The 18,978-nt window shown below is 57.6% G+C and overlaps 1 protein-coding gene across 1 annotated transcript in view; it reads right to left on the reverse strand.

Annotated features, from left to right (window-relative positions):
• Window positions 1-18,978, reverse strand: part of TBCD (tubulin folding cofactor D) — a 139,895-nt gene that overhangs the window by 24,876 nt on the left and 96,041 nt on the right. Inside the window, exons 16-22 of the mRNA XM_038546182.1 lie at window positions 17,668-17,697; window positions 15,263-15,348; window positions 9,626-9,706; window positions 4,315-4,388; window positions 2,903-3,020; window positions 1,811-1,871; window positions 752-774 (exon numbers count right to left, since the gene is read on the reverse strand). Coding sequence (XP_038402110.1) covers window positions 752-774; window positions 1,811-1,871; window positions 2,903-3,020; window positions 4,315-4,388; window positions 9,626-9,706; window positions 15,263-15,348; window positions 17,668-17,697 — 473 coding nt within the window. The remainder of the gene's footprint in view (window positions 1-751; window positions 775-1,810; window positions 1,872-2,902; window positions 3,021-4,314; window positions 4,389-9,625; window positions 9,707-15,262; window positions 15,349-17,667; window positions 17,698-18,978) is intronic.

Genomic DNA, 18,978 nt, shown 5'->3' on the forward strand with positions numbered 1-18,978 from the left:
TCCCGGGCCTCCCTGTGCTGAGCCTCCACAACCACTCAGGGGAGCGGAGGACGTCTGAGCCCCGGCCGCTCCGTGACAAGACGGCCACAAAGTCTTATGAATAAGCCAAAGATCTGAAAAGTCACTTCACCGACGGCAGAAGACGGCCAGTCACATGCAGAAGACGCCAAGGGCACCAGTCCCCGGGCCGTGCCGGGTGGCTCCCCGCGGAGACGTCCCGCCGTGTGCGGAGCCCGGGGAGTGCTCCCAGCCACCACGGGGGGACGCCAAGCGGCACAGCCCTTTGGACGAGCTGCTGGGGCCTTAAACACCCCCAGGTGTTCACCCAAGCAAAGTGCAAGCACACGTCCACACCAGGACTTGACCACCAACTGCACAGCAACACAAAGGCGACTCTGAGGTCCGCACATGACGTGCACGACCTCTGCGGCTTCACCTGCACGGAAGTTGGAAAAGTCAGGTCTCCTGAGGAGCACAGCCGGGCCAGTGGGCTGGGGGGCAGAAGCACGGGGCCGGGTGCCAGCAGACGCCCGGCCTCACGCCCGCCAGGCCACAGCCCTACACAAGCCGACTCTGCCGCAGGACACGGAGACCTCGGTGAAGCTTAGGACACCCGTGATGCTCGTGGACCTTCACACCCTCTGACCGGGACACACACCCCTTCAAACGAGTAGCCGGGCCGGGGTGCCCGTGCGCGTGGCGTCCGTGCGGGTGACCCCCGAACACAGGGTCGTGGGGCTGGGACGCTTACCTGTATAACTGGCGGTCGTAGAGCTGAAACGAAAAAGTGAAAGTTATTTAGTTATAATTAGTTTTAAATGACACAGCGGGTATGTGACATCAGTGAGTCACAAGGACACGACAAACGTTTCTCAGGCTGGGTGTCCGCATGATGGAGCCCACTCGACTCCCAGGAAGCCCCTGTGCCCTCACGTGGAAGGGAAACCAAGGCACAGAGAATGGAGCCAGGACCGACCTGCGTCCTAGTTCCAGGGTTGCCAGGCAGCCTCTCGGGCGGCCGGGACCACACCCCTGACCCCAACTGGGCAGTGAGCAGGGCAAGGCCTTCCCCGTGCCCCACAGACACCCAAGGGGCGGCCCTGCAGCTTCCTTCCCCCCACAGGCCAAGGATGCCCCCCAGCCACCCTGCGCCACCGCGCGGTGCCCCCCAACATGCCCCGACCCCACCGCCGCGCGGCACCACAGCACCCACTGGACGGCACAGGCCAGATGATCTGGTATCAAAATGGTGCATCGTACGTGAGAGATGAATCTCACAGGATACAACTAACCCCAACCCACCCACGTCCCCACGAGAGACTCTGACGTCACCTGGTAACGCGAGTGGTTCACCCGGCACCTCTCCTGAGCCACAGAGCTCGGGGAAATCTCCGGAACCCACAGAAATGGACACACTTTCTCCCCCCAAGATGTGTGAACCCAGATCCTGGGGGTCAGTTCAGACCCTGGTCCCGCCGTGGAGGCACAGGCGGGAATCCAAGCCTCCGCAAGAACAGGCCCATGTCTGGACAGCGGTGGGAACGCAGCCGGGTCGCTGGGCGCCTGGGCAGCAGGGAGGTGCAAGCAGCATGCAGGAAACGCCCAGTTGGTGGGAGGGGCAGGCGTGCTCGGGGCCACCCTCAGGACGCAGAGCCCCAGGTGCCAGCCACCCGCGGGGCAGAGGACCTCCCCGTGAGCGGTGGGCCCAGACGAAGCTCAGCGGAACCTGTGGGGCCATCAGACTCTGCGGCCCGGACCAGGGCTGAGGGAGAACGTGCAAGGGCAGGGGCCATGGTGGCCGCACACCAACCTGCTGGTGGATCTGCTTCAGGCCGCGCACCGCCGCATCATCCAGGTAGTCTGCGACGGGCCTGCGTGGGGCAAACACAGCAGCTTACACCCTGAGGACGAGCAGAGGGGAGCGCTCAGGGGCCTCCAGCTCCCCCGGCACCCGAGGGCCCTGCGACCAGACGCTGCGGCTCCTGGATCCCGGGAGGCTTCCTGCCTGCCCCCGCCGCCGAGGGGGCTCCCTGTGCCCACCTCTCGGTACCGACCAGGTTCCCGACACTGAAACCTTTCCTTCTGGTAGCCTGGGATACGTGTCCACACCAGGCAGGGGCCGCTCACACCCCAGCGCCCGGGCTGGTGGCCACCTCACCAGGCTGTCGCGCCCAGGCCTGCCCTGGGCAGCTGCACTGGGCACACTGCAGCTGATGCCAAGCCCTCAGCCCGCCCCAGGTGCCACATCACCCCGTGCAGACGTCCTCAAAGCTGCCTGACGGTGTGCGTCCAGCCCGGGGGAGGCAAGGGGCTGAACGGGTCCAAAGCCCCAGGCTGTGGCCAGCGCCCTGCCTCACGTGGCCCCAGGGTCCTTCAGAGGGACGGGTGGCGATTAAGACCGTGGTCCTCAGACTCAGTGCAGGGCCCAGGTTACAGACACTGCAGGGTGTTGTGAGCTTTTCCTTTCGTGGAAAAGTTGGTGGGAAAGAAAAGTAGAAATCTAAGCAGTCCCACAAACTCACAGACGGCCCGCGAGGAGCTGCTCCACGACCCATACCACACTCCCGCGTCGTTAGGACTCTGCCCGCTAGAGGGTCCTTACTGGAAATGTAACCACTTATGGCCTCTGATGCTTTAAATTACGAAGAGTAACAGTCCGCCCAGCACGCGGAGCACAGGGCCCGCTCAGCACCCTCTCTGAAAACACATCCTGCTTTTCTGAGCTAACTCAATCCCCAGAAAGACAAGAGGTCAGGAAACAGCTACTCGGCGCCTCGGGCCCTCAGGGCCCCGGTGGCCAGCAGCCCGTGGACACGGCCACCAGGGAGGGAGAACCCCAATGGATGCGGGGACCCCGGCTCGCGGCCACAGGAGTCACACAGACCGTGGGCACGTCTCCCACCTGTCCTCTTGCACGGCGAGTCGGTACAAGCCGCGGGCGAGCTCCGCACAGGCGAGCACAGCCCCGTGCCGCGTGTGCAGGTCCAGGCTCTGCGTCTTCGACAGCAGGCAGGGGAGAACTGCGAACGACAGGGGCCACGGGACACGTGAGCGAGCGCAGGGACCGTGCGTCAGACTCAGGAGCAACAGGAGGCTTACGGGGAGAGCTCCCTCCGCGAGGGCCGCTAGTGCAACGCCCAGAGTTAACGCACGTCAACACACCAGACCCTCCTCGGCGCCCAGAGGCGTGAGCAGGACGGCAGGTGGGGGCGCAGAGCTCGTCGATCCCGGGTCCCCCGGACACGGGGCAGGGATCCGGAGTGGAGGCGGAGACCCGGGGCTCTGCTGTAGCTACGTGGGCGGAGGGGCCGCAGCCTGCCTCCCCGGCTCGGAGCAAAGGAAGCTGCAGGACTCTGGTGCCCTGGGGACACCCCAGGAGCGGGCGGAGGGCAGACGAGAACCTCGCCACACTCCTCTGCCCACTGACCTGGGAACCACAGCCCTCGGAGCCTCCGCATCCCCGAGCACACACACGCACTGCTGCGGTGGCTGTCAGGGCGCACGGCGTCCACGCAAAAGCACCCGCACAGGCGTTTGCCCATGCAGGCAGCCGGCAGCGGTCCATGCTCAGGGACCAGGGAGGCTCCTTATCTATTCACGCTCTTCGACGGGAGGAAAAGACAGGGCTGAGCCCCCGTCCTCCAGGCCGTGAAGATGTCCTGGAGTCATTGCTCTGGGGCTGCGGCAACGAGCAGGCCCCAAGGCCTCCCCTGGAGGGCCCGGGCTATGAGAGGCTCACAGGAGTAACATCGCGGACTCCAGATGAAGAGCCGCGACGCGACCACCAGCTAATTATCAAAGCATGATTTACACAGGTTTGACGAGGGCTCCCCACCTGAAACCAGATGCTTACTTATCCTGGAATACGGGTCCTTCCTGTCATAAGGTGTCAACACTCTGGGCCTGGCCGCTCTCCTCTCCCACCGAGGTGGGCAAATGGGACAGCAGGCCATTCCCCCAGCCCGGGGTGGCCAGGAAGACGCTTGTGTTTTAATTTATTACATTGTGAATCACTTCACTTAAAAAGATAATAATGTAGCTACTTCTGAAACACGCAAGATGCAGAACACGGTCCCTCAGGTCCGTGCACCCAAGGCTTGCTGGCCCCAGGTCAGGGCGTCTGTCCGCGGAGAGGCCACGGCTGAGTTCCGTCCCCCGACCAGGCGCAGACCAGCTCTTCATCCACACACGTCCCGGGGAGGAGGAAACATGGCAGGGCTCCCAGCCCTCAGGCCTGGACGCCAGCACGGTGCCCGCCCGGCACACACAGGTGCACACGTGGGTGCGCGGCACAGCACGGCCGGGCACACCTACCGTGAGTGGCGCTGTACTCCGGCGCTCGCTGGGCCAGGTTGTGCAGAGCCTTCGCGGACAGCTCCCTGATGACCCTGGCGGAAGGACGCAGAGAAAGTTAGCTCCTTCCTCCTCACGACTCCAGCTGCTCCATCTCGCAGACAGAGGACAGACGGGAGGGTCGACCGGCCACTTACTCAGAGCCACCAATGAAAACAAACATGAAGGAACAAACAAGTAAGAACTTGTGATAACAAATGGGGACAAATTCACCAAGCGACGGGCAGGAGCCAAGCCTGCGGTGGTCACAGCCGCCTTCTCCGGGCGCCAGGGGCAACGTGTCTCCCAGCCTCCCACACCCGAGGAATTCGGAGTAGGAGCAGCGGGCAGAGGCATGTGACCTCTCGCTGTGAGGACCAGAGGCTCACGGGGCGGATGTCGTCCGGCTCAAGCTGCGACGTGGGAGGCGGGTATCACGTCAGTACAGATATTTCCAAACACATCGACGTGCTCTCAATGCGTCGAGCGACAGAGGAAGCCCCCAGAGGTGGTGACCGAGGCCTCCTGCGTCCACGGGGCCCAGACGGCGTCAGACCAAACTCTGAGAAGCTCCCCCACCAGCTTCCCCGCCCCCTCCCACCCCCAGGCACCGGACGCCAGGACGGAACAGTGTCACCGCAGAAGCAACAGGACAACACAGAAACACGATAAAAACATTAAGGTGGAAACACATGCATACGAGGGCAAACGAGGACAAATGAGGGCTCCCTGTATGTGGACAACTGAATATCTGACACACGTCAGCTCAGAATGAGCACCTGAAAGAGGGATGAGCCCCATACCCCGGCAGGACCATGTCCCACCCCTCCTGGCCCCCAGGTCCTGCTTAGGGGTCCACTTCCAACAGCAAACATGAGTGCTTCGAGGCAGGAGTGTCTCGGGCACCAAGCAGCTCAGCACCACGCACCCACGACCACCACACCCAATGCCAACCATTCGGTGACACGCCAGCCACAACCAACGCTGCACCCCGCAGCCTCCGTGAATGGTCAGGGCTCAGGAAGCCAGTTCTGAAGAGTGAGTGATAAATGGGTCTGAGAGCAGAGAACCATTTATTTCAGCAGCAAAAGGTCCCGAGGAGGCAAAGGGGGCAGCCACTCCGACACCAGTTACACGCATCTTTCCCAATTGGTGCCAGGTTGAGCATAAGCGTTCTCTACTTAAAACAGTTATATTTACCATGTAAACGTAAGACCTAAAACTACAAAACTCCTAGAAGAAAAGAGGAAAAAAGCTTCATGATGTTAGACCTGGTGAGGACTTCAAAAGCACAGACAAGAAAGTAAAGATGGGTAAAGTCTGCATTACGAAAATTTTTAAAGATTTTATTTATCTATTCCTGAGAGAGAGAGAGAGAGAGGCAGAGACACAGGAGGAGGGAGAAGCAGGCCCCCTGCGGGGAGCCCAACGTGGGACTCGATCCCGGGTCTCCTGGATCACACCCCGGGCCAAAGGCAGGTGCTCAACTGCTGAGCCACCAGGGTGTCCCTGTTTTAAAATTTATAACTTCTGTCAATCGAAGGAAATAGTCAAGAGAGTGATAAGGCAAGCTACAAGATGGGAGAAAATAGCTGATTAATATAGAATATATGAAAAACCTCTACAACTCTACAACTCAACAAAAAACAAGTAGCTGGATTTAAAAACAGGCAAAGGACTTGAGACGCTTCTCCGCAGACAATACACACAGAGCCAACTAACCCGAGAGAAGATGCTCAATATCAATGATCCTGGGAAATGCAAGTCAAAATCACAAGATGCTACCTCACACGGGCTAGGATCGCCGTCAGGAAAATGCAAGGCAAGGAATGATGAGGACACAGAGAAGCTGGAATCCCTGTGCAGGGCGGGTGGGAACGTAAGGAAGTGCAGCCATTAGGGAAACCAGTATGGTTCTAGGGGCTCCCTAAAACATTAAAAATAGAATTACGCCATATGATCCTAATTCCACTTCTGGGTATTTCACGCAAAGGAGCTGAATCCGGGGTCCAGAAGAGAGATTTGCACACCTACATTCACGGCAGCATTTTTCACAACAGCCAGGAGATGGGAGCAACCCCACGGCCACTGACAAACGAGTGGGCGAAGAAAATGTGCTCTACACACACAATGGAGTGTTGGCCTTACAACAGAAGGAAATCCTATCGCTGCTACGACATGGGTGCACATGAAGGAGAGCAAGCTCGGTGAACTCAACCGGTCCCAAAGTACTGTATGATTCCACTTACATCAGGACCCTGGAGGAATCAAATTTTTAGGGACAAAAAGCAGGATGGTGGGTGCCAGGGGCCACGGGAGAGGTGAGGACAATGAGTCCCTGTCAACGGCGACAGGGTTTCACTTTGGAAGATAAAAAGTTCTAGAGGTGGATGGGGAACATACGCAATGCTATTGCATTGTACACGAAAAGTGGTTAAGGTAATATTACGTTATGTACATCCTACCACAATCCAAAAAATTAAGTCATATTTATCTTTCTAAAATATTTTATTTGGGCAGCCCGAGTGGCTCAGCGGTTTAGCGCCGCCTTCAGCCCAGGGCCTGATCCTGGAGATCCGGGATCGAGTCCCGCGTCGGGCTCCCTGCATGGAGCCTGCTTCTCCCTCTGCCTGTGTCTCTGCCTCTCTCTCTCTCTCTCTCTCTCTCTGTATCTCTCATGAATGAATAAATAAAATATTTTTAAAAATAATAATAAAATATTTTATTTATGTGACAAAGAGAGAGAACGCGTGCACGTGCACGAGTGCAGGGAGGGGCGGGGGGCGGGGGGAGAAGCACCCTCGATGCCGGTTCCGGTCCAGGACTCCAGGATCACACGCTGAGCTGAAGGCAGATGCTTAACCAGGCGTCAGAAAACTTTCCAAAAGAAACCCAAGACAGGGGAGCAGCACCTCATAAAAGTGGTACTACTTAAGGTAAAACAGAACAGATGCACCAGTCAAGGGTGCCATGCGTCAGCATCTGTGAAGAATTCTGCAAGGGGCGCCACATGTTCCAGGGCAAGCTGTGAGCCGACCGGAGAACCGGCAAGTCTGTTAGCGAACTTCTAGCTGCCGTCTCCTCACTGGCATAACCCAGCCGAAGACAGATGCAGAAAGGGCTCCACCTCTGAAGAATCATAGAGTAACAAGGCGACATGATGCCTTATAAAGCCCAATGTTCGGGGGATCCCCAGGGGGCTCAGCGGTTGAGCGCCTGCCTTCGGCCCAGGGCGTTATCCCGGGGTCCCGGGATCGAGTCCCGCGTCGGGCTCCCTGCATGGAGCCTGCTTCTCCCTCTGCCTGGGTCTCTGCCTCTCTCTGTGTGTCTCTCATGAATAAATAAATAAAATCTTTAAAAAATGTTTTTTTTTTAAAAAGCCCAATGTTCTGGAAAGTGTTAGCCGATGTGGTTCTGAGCATCTTCAAACCTGAAAGAACTAGGACCAGACAACATTCCCTCCACGGCCCGGCTCACACACCCTGAACACTTCCAGGTTTTCAGAGCTTATTCTAAAAGTATCTTCTTAACGAAATTGATAACAAGACCGAAGCCATGAGAAAAAAATAGAAAATAGCCACAGACGGGCAGAAAGTGAACCCTGGTGACGATGTCCTGAGCTCTGTGCAGACCAAAGGCCTCACACAAAGGGCAGACTCCGTGAGAAGGGACAGAAAAGCAAGACCCTACAAGACTCACCCCGGCTGAGGGCAAAGGGCATAGGCCGCAGCGGCTACGAGGGCTCCAGCCGGGCTTCTCTGCAGGGCCCTAAGCCAAGGACAGTTTCTACATCGTAAAAGGTCAGATAAAGAAAAAACTACAAATACACGGAACAGTGACCTGAAGTATTTACTGCCTGGCCCTTCAAAGAAAGCACGCGAGCCCCCACACCACGACCCCTCAGATCATACTCCAAGACCAGGAATTTACCATAAAACAGAGGGAAACGTCATAATGATAAAGAGTCAATCCAATGGGAAGACATACAAATTATAACTGTAAACGCACCTAACAAACAGGCCGACCCAAAATGCACGGAACATGGAGATGGAGAAGGGAACGCTCTGACATCAGCTGGAGATTTTAACGGCTTCAGAGCTTAGCCCAACACCACGGGTGACACACGCACCGTTCTGGTCTTAAGTGTCCTACTGACTCACTAGTTCCTCGCAGGGTTGGTGCATGGGATCTTTGTCCCAATTATGAGAGATTGTGCAGTGACGCCTCAAGTGTCAGAAACCAGCACAAGTCTCAGAAGATCCCCGGCAAGGAAACCGAGGAAGAGGTCTGCTGGTGGGTGGGCTGCACCCACGTAGGTGGCACAGGGGTGCCCCACTCCCAGGAGAGCCCTGCCCTCCTGCACACACGGCAGCCCCACCAACGCCCCACCGTGCAGGGTGCTGGTCCTGGCAGGTCAGAAGGAACGCCCCGCAGGTGACGCCCTACAGCCAGGCCCTCGACGTAGGGCTGTGAGCAGCCCCTACCTTCAGGCAGTCCTCTCCTCCAGCCCTGCTGCCTGCACCAGCAGCCACGCCAAGCCCTCCTAGACGAGGTGGTCTCGCCTTCCCAGGGGCAGTCACGGCGGCCGGCAGCGCAGACACCCCTCTGGGTTCTGGATCACAGGGGCCCCCAGCTAACTCGCGCAACACTCAGGGCCCTGGGGCTGCTACAGAAGGAGGAAAAGCTGCCGGCTTCCAGGAGACAACGGAGAAGACCGCCGGCCAGGGCGGCCACACAGGACAGCACGGGGGAAGGGGCCCCTGAGGGAGCGCCCAGGGGGCTGCTCCTGCGCTCCGGCACACCCCAACACGACCGCATCCACGCGGCAACACCGCACACCTGGCACACCTAAGGTCTCCAGAGGTAACACTAGAGTCAGACCCTTAACCAGCACATCAGGCACGAAGACTGGAACGCCTATCACTTCGCAAAAGTCATCTTAACAGACAAAATCTATAAGAAGACACACTCAAGGCTTCGCTCTATTTAACCGCTCCTCTGGAAAAAAAATAAGAATTGTTATTTGACAGCTACATTTTTTTTTTAAAGATTTCATTTATTTACTCCTGAGAGACACAGAGAGAGGGAGAGAGAGAGAGAGAGAGAGGAGAGAGAGATGCAGGCAGAGGGAGAAGCAGGCTCCATGCAGGGAGCCCGACGCGGGACTCGATCCCAGGACTCCGGGGTCACGCCCTGGGCCGAAGGCAGGTGCTAAACCGCTGAGCCCCTCGGGCTGCCCTTTGACAGATATTCTGATAAAACACATTAGTAATGAGACAAACACAAAACTTACCCATCCCAGTGGTTGATCTTCATGGCCACCAGGTGGTCTATCATCGGCTGTGTGTACTCAGGAAAGCCGGCGATAAACATGCTGAAAAAGACCGTATTGAGAGGCGGTGAGGACGTGAAGGAGCAGGAACTCCCGCCAATGCTTGTGGCGCGTACAGCCACGTTCGGTTTGGCAGTTCCTTATAAAGTTAAGGACACAGAAATCCCCCTGGAAGTATTTACCCAGAAACAACCAAAGCTAAGCACCCACATGGAGACGTACGGCTCCGAGCAGGGTACTCCTCCGAGCCACACCCTCCAAACAGCCTGACCGTCTGGGACGGGTGAGCTCAGAGGGACGCTGTGGCACGCCACCAGCCACCAGCAACAGACAGGAGCGAGCTCCGGGCGCACACGCTGCAGGTGTAACGCTCGGAACAACGTTCTGAGCTGAGAAGCCAGATGCAGAAGTACATCCTTCCTGATTCCGCCATGAGATGTTCTACAAAAGGCACCAGCGGTCCACAGCGATGGGCTGAGGCTGCTCGCCGCCGCGTGTCATGCAGGTGCCGGTCACCCAGGGGAGACCTTGCTGACACCAGGTGACACCAGGTGTCCACTCTTGCTCAACCGTGCGCTTCACTCAAGGACAGCTGATGGAATGTAAATCCTGCCTCAGAGATAAAAGGTACAGGGCACCTGGGGGGCTCAATCGCTGAAGTGTCGGCTCAGGTCGTGACCCCGGGGTCCTGGCACTGAGCTCCGCATCAGGCTCCCTGCTCAGCGGGGCGTCTGCTTCCCCCTCTCCCTCTGCCCCTCCCCCTGCTGTGTGGTCGCTCGCTCTCTCTGTCAAATAATTAAATCTTTAAAAATAAATAAAAATAAAAGTTACATCTAGTAAAAATACTGTAGGAGAATTAAGAAAAAAATCTCTAAGTAGGACAGGTGCACTCTACCTACGACTCAAAACCCAGAGGCCGTACGGCCATACCACCCTGAGTGCACCCGATCTTGCCAAAACTCAGAGGCCATCAAGGAAGATCGGTCGGTACATTCAAACACGTGACCAAAAAAGAAAAACGTCTGCCAGGAAAAACACATCATGAAGTCAAAAGATAAAAACAAACTCAGAAAAAAATACCAGCAACTGTTACCACAAATAAGACACCTCTTTAAAATAAAATTGTTCCAAATCCATAAGAAAATACTATCACCTCAGAGGAAAAGCCTCAGTTTACAGAGAAGAACAGGACAGGACACAGCTGGCGCCCAGCCTCCTCCTCGGAGGAGACAGACAGGAAGCCTCCATCTACCCACCAGACAGCCAAACCTGGGGGTGCGGGTGCAGCCATCGTGGGCAGGACCTAGAGGCATCTAGAAACACTGCTGGGAGCACCTCTGTGGAGCAGCCTCTGTGGACGGTGAATGGCATCGCCCAAGGAATGTAAAACGTAAAGATCCAGCCATCCCACTGCAGTCAATTCATTCAGATAAAACCCCACAGGTGGGAAATCCTGCGTGCAAACACGTTCACATCACATCACATCACATCAAGCAGCCGAGACTAGGCCGGAGGGGAGGGACGCAGGGTGCGCAGTACGTCCACCCGGAGGACAGGAGGAGGGAGGCGCCGCGTGCACGTTCGGCTGGTTCTGCTGCGCGGGCACCACACCCAAGCCACCTGCCGACCTGCCGTCCCCCGCGGATGAGCACGCAAGCCGTGCCCACCTGTGCACCTGCTGCCAGCGCTCGGCGAGCACGGGAGGAAGTCAGCACCGCGGCCTGTGTGACACGAACCTGGCCTCTCCAGAAGACGAGCCAAGGACCCCCGGGAGGGAACTGGCCACCAGAGCATCAGCTGCACCTTGGGAACCGTACACCACACCCTTATGTCACCTCCTCCAAAAACACACACTCGTATGCGTCATTGCTCAAGAACACCCAACTGCTCCCACATATTGCCCAAGCCTGTGCGCCATCCACACCCCCCGTCACGGGCTCAGCCATCGGCCACGTGTGCTACCTGGAGGCTGAGAGACACATTGGACGGCACGGAGGGCCGAGAAGGGGGAAACACTTGGAATTACCCGAATCCTGGGTGGGCACGTGTGTGCATGTGCACGGGGTGAACACAGTGCTGTGTGAACATGTGTGTGCTACAAGGTGCTGGACTGGGGGGACGGGCACAAAAGTGTGTGTTCTGGATGTGAAAGAAAGCAGAGACTTCTCCAGAGATGAGGGAGACGGAGAGACCCTCCAACGGTGACAAAAGAGGTAAAGTCAGAAGGAAAAACAGAAGAACCAGGACAGTGGATAAGTGGTCAGAGAGGAACCCAGATGTGACCCCTGGGAGGACCCCATCACCGAAGGGCCCCTGGGACTGCCAGCATCCACGACCAATGGCCGCACAGGAAGAGACGGACAGACGCCAGCCACCTGAGCTCTCGTCGAGCTTGGGACCCAGCGACAGCTGACCAAGGGGGAGACACACGTCCGGAACCAGCGCCCGGTGCACAGCGTTCCCCGAGCAGCAGAGTCTGCACAGAGGCCACGTGCAGAGCCCCCCCCGGGGGGGGGGCGGTCAGCAGACGGCGGCAGGCCAGTGGGAGCCGGGCCACGCGGCAGCTGAGGGGATCGGCAGCAGGAGGAGCCCTTGAGGGCTATTAGGGACACAAGTGACAGAACTAGGTCACCAAGCAGACGCAGACAAGGAGGCAGTAGGAGAAGCAAAACGGAGCTGACTGTGTGGGTGGCAGCCGTTCACGGAGCTAGGAGGCAGCGAGGAGGCAGTTTGCTCTGAGGGCTCCTAAGTTAGAAGAGGTCATATGGCAGGAACGTGCAAATTACTGGAAAGCAAAATACGACAAATGGGGTTTCGAGAAGGGTGCACAGGACCGCAGATGTCAGAAACCCACCAAGGAAACTTCCAGCAGCAAGACAGGCCAACAGAGCCAGCGACCACGGGTCGTGTCCCAACAGAAGCAGCCCCGTGTTCACACACTGACGTCAAAGGGGCTTCAGCAACCAGCCACCGGCGGACAAGGGACAGGCCAGGTGACAGCAGAACTCAGGAACGCGGGACGCCAGGACGCAAAGCAAAGGCTCCACGTGACTCTGTCCACACCGGTTCCAGAAAAGGCAGACTCCGGGCCCGGGAGGCGAGTCCAGGTGCCAGGGCCAGGGCACGCGGGGCTGTCGGGGCCAGGGGGCGCGTCCTGCGTGACCATACGGTGCTGCCCACTCATGGCCAAAACTCACATTTTAAGTTGGGGATGGACTCTTCCTATATAGAAATTACGTGTAAAATAGTCGTATAAAATAACAATTGGACAAAAATAAACGTGACTTTTTTTAAAGGTTTACTCTCAGGAATACACAGGTGACTGTAAGCAAAAGACAAGAGACAAAAAGAAAACATTTGCAGACCGTTTATCTGAAAAGGGGCTCATATCCAGAATAGGTAGAGAATTCTGAAATTCTCAATAGGAAGAAAACTAACCCAATAAACAGGCAAAAAATTTATCAAAGGAACCCCTGAAAGACGCTCCAAGTCCTCAGTCGTGAGGAAAACAGCAGCGAGCCTCCTGCCCGCCCGCCAGAACGGCTGTGACAGGAGCACGGGGAACGGGAGCACGGGTCGCCGGGAGCACGGGTAACAGGAGCACAGGGAACGGGAGCACGGGCCGCCGGGAGCATGGGGAACGGGAGCACCGTCCTGGAAATCTGCCTGCGGGCTCTTAACAGCTGGGCTCCGGCTATTCCAGGCCCAGGCGCCCGGCAAGCGGAGCACTTGTCCTCAGACAGGCGTGTACGTGGCGTCAGTGTCACGCCCTGTGGAGCGGCCCAACCCGGAGGCACCCAGCGGCCCCTGCCCGGGCGGACGGGCCGATGCGCCGTATCCGCAGCAGAGCCCTGGGCCGCAGAACAAATCCTCAACACGCAGCAAGTGACAGGAGCAGCACAGAGCGCGTTCTGTGGGGCCCACGCACCACCTAGGAAGGCAAAGCACCCCAGCGGCCGGCAGGCCGGGGCCACTGGGGGAGGCCGGGACCTGGGTGCCCCGCCCCGGCGTGCTGACACATCAGAACGTGACACGGGCAGGGTCCCCGCGCCCAGGACAGTAACGAAGCTGCCCAAGTGAACACGAAGGCGGCGGGCCTGCGGGCACGGCCCACCAACAGCCTCCGCGGGCCGCTGGTCCAGCCTGTGCAGAGCTGTCATCTCCAGAGGAACCCCGGCTGACCCCCGCCCCCGGGGAACCCGACCCCCGCTTCCAGCTGCCGAAGTGCAGGCCCATCCAACCACGTCCCACGACGCAGGACGATGCAAACCCTCACGTTGGCTCTGAGGCTCCGCACGACGCCCAAGCTGGGCCCTGCTGGCCCTGGACCGTCTCCCGGGCTGCCCCCCTCAGCACAGTCCCCTCCCTCTGCATCCCTCCCCCAGTCCAGGCGGACAGCAGGACCCTGGGTGTGCGCCCTGCCCTGGCCCCAGGAGCCCCACCCCACGACCACTGGACTGTGTCCTCACCGACCGCCCCTTGTCCACACTAAGACGCCAAAGGTGCCGTCAGAACACACCCGGCGCAAGATTATGTTTTGCCAAACATCTCTATGCCACGCAGACAACTGTGACATCGAAGTCTTAGATCAGCTTAGAAACCCTAGCGACAGGGAAAACACAGCAAGGCTAAAAACTGGGCATTAATGTTACCCAAGAAGCTCCAGGAAAAGGGGTAAATTCTCCACATTAAAATATATGTTCAACTACTAACAAAGAAAACAGGATGACGGCAGGAAAGAACTGGTTAAGGCCCAGGAGGCCACTAGACGTCCAGACGAGACAGAAAGGACGCTAAAAACAGGGTGTTTAGTCAAAGCGTCTTTGAGAAAGAGGGCAAACGCTACATTTTTTAAAAACTCTGTGCGTGCTGGTCATGGAGAAACATAATTTCTGCACGGTCTGCCCGGGTGCGCAGAGAATCTCTCCCGAGGACGGAGAGTGGTTCACACGTGTCCGAGGCGACAAAGCAGAGCAGCACGCCATTCCCGCGTGGGCACCGCCGCGAGGACTCAGGCAGTGAGGCCACGAAGCCCACAGGACCAGTGGGACGCGGGGCCCACGGCGCTGGGGGCGACACTACGTATTAACCCAGGACCTGGTTTCTCTAACTCTTCTTACTCGCGTCTCAGAAACAACCCAGAGACCTTCAACTTGGGAAACATGATTTTACTGAAAAGAAAAAAACAGGACAGACACACGGTCCCTTCTAAGCCGCGTCGGCCTGGCTGGCGGCTGCAGGAAGCAGGGAGCGCTGAGGCAGCGCCCACACAGCAGGATGGGCTGGGAGGAGGGGAGGAGCAGACACAGCTCATCCCAGAGCTGCGGCCTTGACACGCACCCTCCCCCACCAGAAGGCCGCCGAGACCTGCCCACGCCCCTTGTCCCTTTGGATTAGTTTGCGTTTTCTAGGGTTTTACATAAAAAGAATCCCGCACTAGGCACCCGGCCTCATCAGCAGGAAACACAAATTTCGGTCACATAAATTATATTTACTCTTAGTGGACTTTCCAAGGGGAAGAGAGAAAATTATGGAGGCTTTTCTGACATCGGCATCACAGGGAAATATTACATTTTTTGACAAACATTAGAAACTTACCTTATAACCAGGAAACAGTTAGCTCTGTTGCCAACAGCAAAGTAGTCCGCTGCGGTCAAAATGTCAATTCCATGGGGGAAAGTGCCCTAATCACAGAGTCAAGAGGAAGAAGAGCACAGAAATGACACAAGTAAGGGGAGGCCTTTCTAGGGGAACCACCGCCACACCCACACCCACACCCGCCCACGCCCACACCAGGCACGCTGGGGACCAACAGCACACAGCTCCCTGGCGGCCCATCTCATGCTGGACACTGCACTACTATAACGTGAACCACTCAAAAATATTTAATTTTTTTTTTCAAGCAACTCAAACGTTTTCAACTTTAAAATGTTTTAATAGACTCTCTTTACACCCACACCGTAAAAAATAAAAATAAAAAATCAGGTTTCAACAGTGAGGCCCATCTCGTTCGATGGGCATCCCAGACACTGCGTCTCTTTCAAGCAGGTTTGCAGGACCCTACGCGCAGGTGCGTCGGCGCCGCGTGTGCACTTCAAGTCTGCGTGTGACATTCTGGGAATTCTCACCAACACGCCAACACCACCCATCCCGTCGGGGAGCTTGCGTGCCCTCCCGAGTGTCCCTCTTTGCTTCGGTGGGTTCCCATCCTTCCTCTGCAACGTTCCCCCCGAGCCGCAGGACACTGCCACGGGCAGGGCTGGCACCCTGGCCCCCACCAGGCTCCACCTCCTTCAAAGTCCATGTCTCTTAGCCAGCTGCCCGGCTCCCCCACGCCCGTGCTGCATGCACGCTGCTCACAGGAAACATCGTGCAGGGGGGTGGGGAGGCTGAAGGGACACCCCCTGGAACACTGGCTCCTGGCTGGTCCTCCAAACCTAGACCGTGGTTAGAGGCCTTTCCTCTCCCTGATGGTCCATCCAACCTGAGTGTCCCCCCACCAAATGGGACACGGGAATGGCCCAGAGCCCCGAGCACTCTGCGCCTGGGACAGGCCTGGCTCTCCCCCAGCAGGCTGGAAGCCAGGGGTGGGGAGACGCCTCCTTCCCCTGGGCTCTGGGCTCTGACGCTGGGGTGTCCGGAGCCCCTCGGCTCAGCTTCCAGCGGGTTCCCTGGCTACGACGCCTGCCCACCTACCCCCTATGCTTCCAAGTTCCTTCCCGTCCAGCGCCCTCCTTGGCCCGAGCTGCACTCCTTCGGGAGCTCTCCACACTGGCGGCCCCAACACCCCAAAGCTTGTTCTCTTCGGAGGTGAGCCGTCTCTTCCTAGGGAGCCTCTATCATCTATGTGTCCAGGGGCCCCCCAGGTGGCACCAAGGACACTGGTCTCAGCCACCTTCGAGCCAGGGAAGAAAGGGAGAGACCCTGAGGAGACAGGTGCTGGAGGACAACGAAACAATCGCCACCCTGCAGGGAGCTGGGGAAGCCAGCCTGGACGGCCGCCCGGGGCCCATTCTGGGAGCACCTCCCACCAAGAACCACATGTCGTCTCCCCTGCAGAAGCAGGTCAGCCCTCACCCTGGCCCCTGGGAGCACGACAATGGAACCAGGAGACCGTGGACCCGCGTGCAGAAGGACCCTCACGGTGGGCACAGGGGGAACCTGCAGGCAGGCATTCTCCTCCCAAACACCCCAACGTCAAGTCTTCCTTCGCGGAGGCCTGCCCTTCCTCAAGGGGCTCCCCTTGGGGCCTGTAGCCTGACTTCTGACCCCCAAGTCCCAGACGCCTGTCACCATCTCCCCTTGTCCCCCACCCAGCCCCGTCTGCTGATGGCCTTGCCCACAGTGCACATCCCTCCACCCCAGTGCTTCTTCCTGGGGCTTTGACCAGAGCTCAGCTCAGTGTTCCCCCAACATGACCTGCTCCTGTCTACTCTTCCCCAGGCCAGCCACACGTCCCAGCGTGGCCACCGGCATACACGGTGTGAATGACCCAGTGACAAGGGCCACACCACCCAGCCAAGGCTGACCAGCCGGGAGAGGCTGGGGCCTGGGGGCACGACGGTGCTGGGGGGCAGAGAGAGGCCACAGGATCAGCGGCTTCCGGAAGCTGGCTCCGACACAACACAGCATGGGCAGGATCATGCCTCCGTCCCTCAGAAGCCGGGCTCCTCCTCCCACATCCCTCCTGCCCCACAGGCAACTGCTAAAATCGGGTGGCAACGCATAAGGCGCTGACCTGACATGGGTGTGCGTGAAATCACTTACACGTTTGGGTTTCCCATAAAACACAGCACTGTTTAAAACCTGTGTCAACTCTCCCCTGGATAACATCCCGAGTGGGTCTGTGACCAGACGGCACCGAGTCAACACAAGCTCATCCTAGGTAAATTCCATACCCACATCCGACAGTGCGAGGAGATACCAAGTCTGTAGCTTTCAGTATTTCTACTGCTAAAGTGACGGGAAGTTTTAGGAATGAAGATTTCAAGAAGTAGCCATACCTGTCTTCCCACATTCTCCTGGAAAGCGGCCTAAGGAGAAGAAGAACAAACAGAGCAGGTGAGTTAGGTTTGCACTTTGCTAAACATCAGGAGAGAAATTCAAAACAAATGCCATGCAGCACAAATGACCCATGGCTTTATTTTTTTAGATAAAAGTCTGCATTGATAGCCGATCAGAGCACCAAGGGTAGCTGTCATTCTGTCTCTAGGTCCTGGTGCTTTTTCAAACCACTAATCAAGTTTATAAAATCAGACACATCCTGAAAAGTGCCCTTTGGAAGTGGACGCTGAGCTGCTCGCAGAAGCCGAATCCAAGGCTCCAGACAGAGGCGTGAGAACAGAGTCCAACATGGAACCCTTGTCCTGGGAACTTGGAGCAGCAGCTCGCAACCCCACCCCACCCCCGGGGCCTGCCCCAGGGCCGTCACGGACAAGCCCCGCCGACACAGGCCCAGAGCTTGAAATATTCACTTAAACCCAATAAAGTGTCTTTAGGCGCTTACTGGACAAAACCCGTTGACTTCCCCAGTAGTTCCCGTCCCATGTCTCTGCCTGCCCTGGGACGTGTGACAGCCAGGCCAGGCCGTCTGAGTGGTGACAACAGGCAGCACCTCCTTCCCGTCCACCACCCAGCCGGTGCCCAGAGCCGGGCTCAGAAACCGGGGCGGCCCCGGGGGAGCAACCTGCCGGTGGACGCGGCCCCTTCCCCGGAGCCGAGCCTCTGGGGCCGGTTCCCGCTGCACGCACAGGGTGCCGCCAGGGAGCACACGCAGGGATGCGGAACGGACTGGAGAACCAGAGATCGCGGGCAGGTCCCACGGAGGATCAGAACCAGGGTCGTCCCCAGGCACCAGCAGAACGGGCTCCTCACCCACGGCCCTCCCGCGGCTTTCAAACCAGGAGAGAGACCCGATTTTCACTTGGTAGCATATTGGGCCTTTTGCAACAAATTTATTAAAGAAATTAAGAAACCAACCAAAAGGCAACGGAAATAAGATATAACGTCGATTTACGTAACAAGCAATATTTAGGAACACATTTACCAGTTTGATGACATCAAAAAGGCAAAAAATAAAAAATATTTTTTAAATTTAAAAAGCAAAAAATAATACAAGATTTATGTGGAAACACAGAGCCCTGGAACAGATGCAGCAGCCCTGAAGAAGAGGGGAAGGACCGCGGGCCCCAGCACGGGTGAGGTCAGCACGTGGGCGCAGAAGACAGGCACCACAGGGTGCAGCACGACAGAAAAGCAGAGAACCTCACCTCTAGGACGGAGGCCAGGCCCTGAATTCTGAGAGGGGGCACCAA

This window comes from Canis lupus, chromosome 9 (assembly GCF_011100685.1).
Source record: "Canis lupus familiaris isolate Mischka breed German Shepherd chromosome 9, alternate assembly UU_Cfam_GSD_1.0, whole genome shotgun sequence".
NCBI lineage: Eukaryota > Metazoa > Chordata > Mammalia > Carnivora > Canidae > Canis > Canis lupus.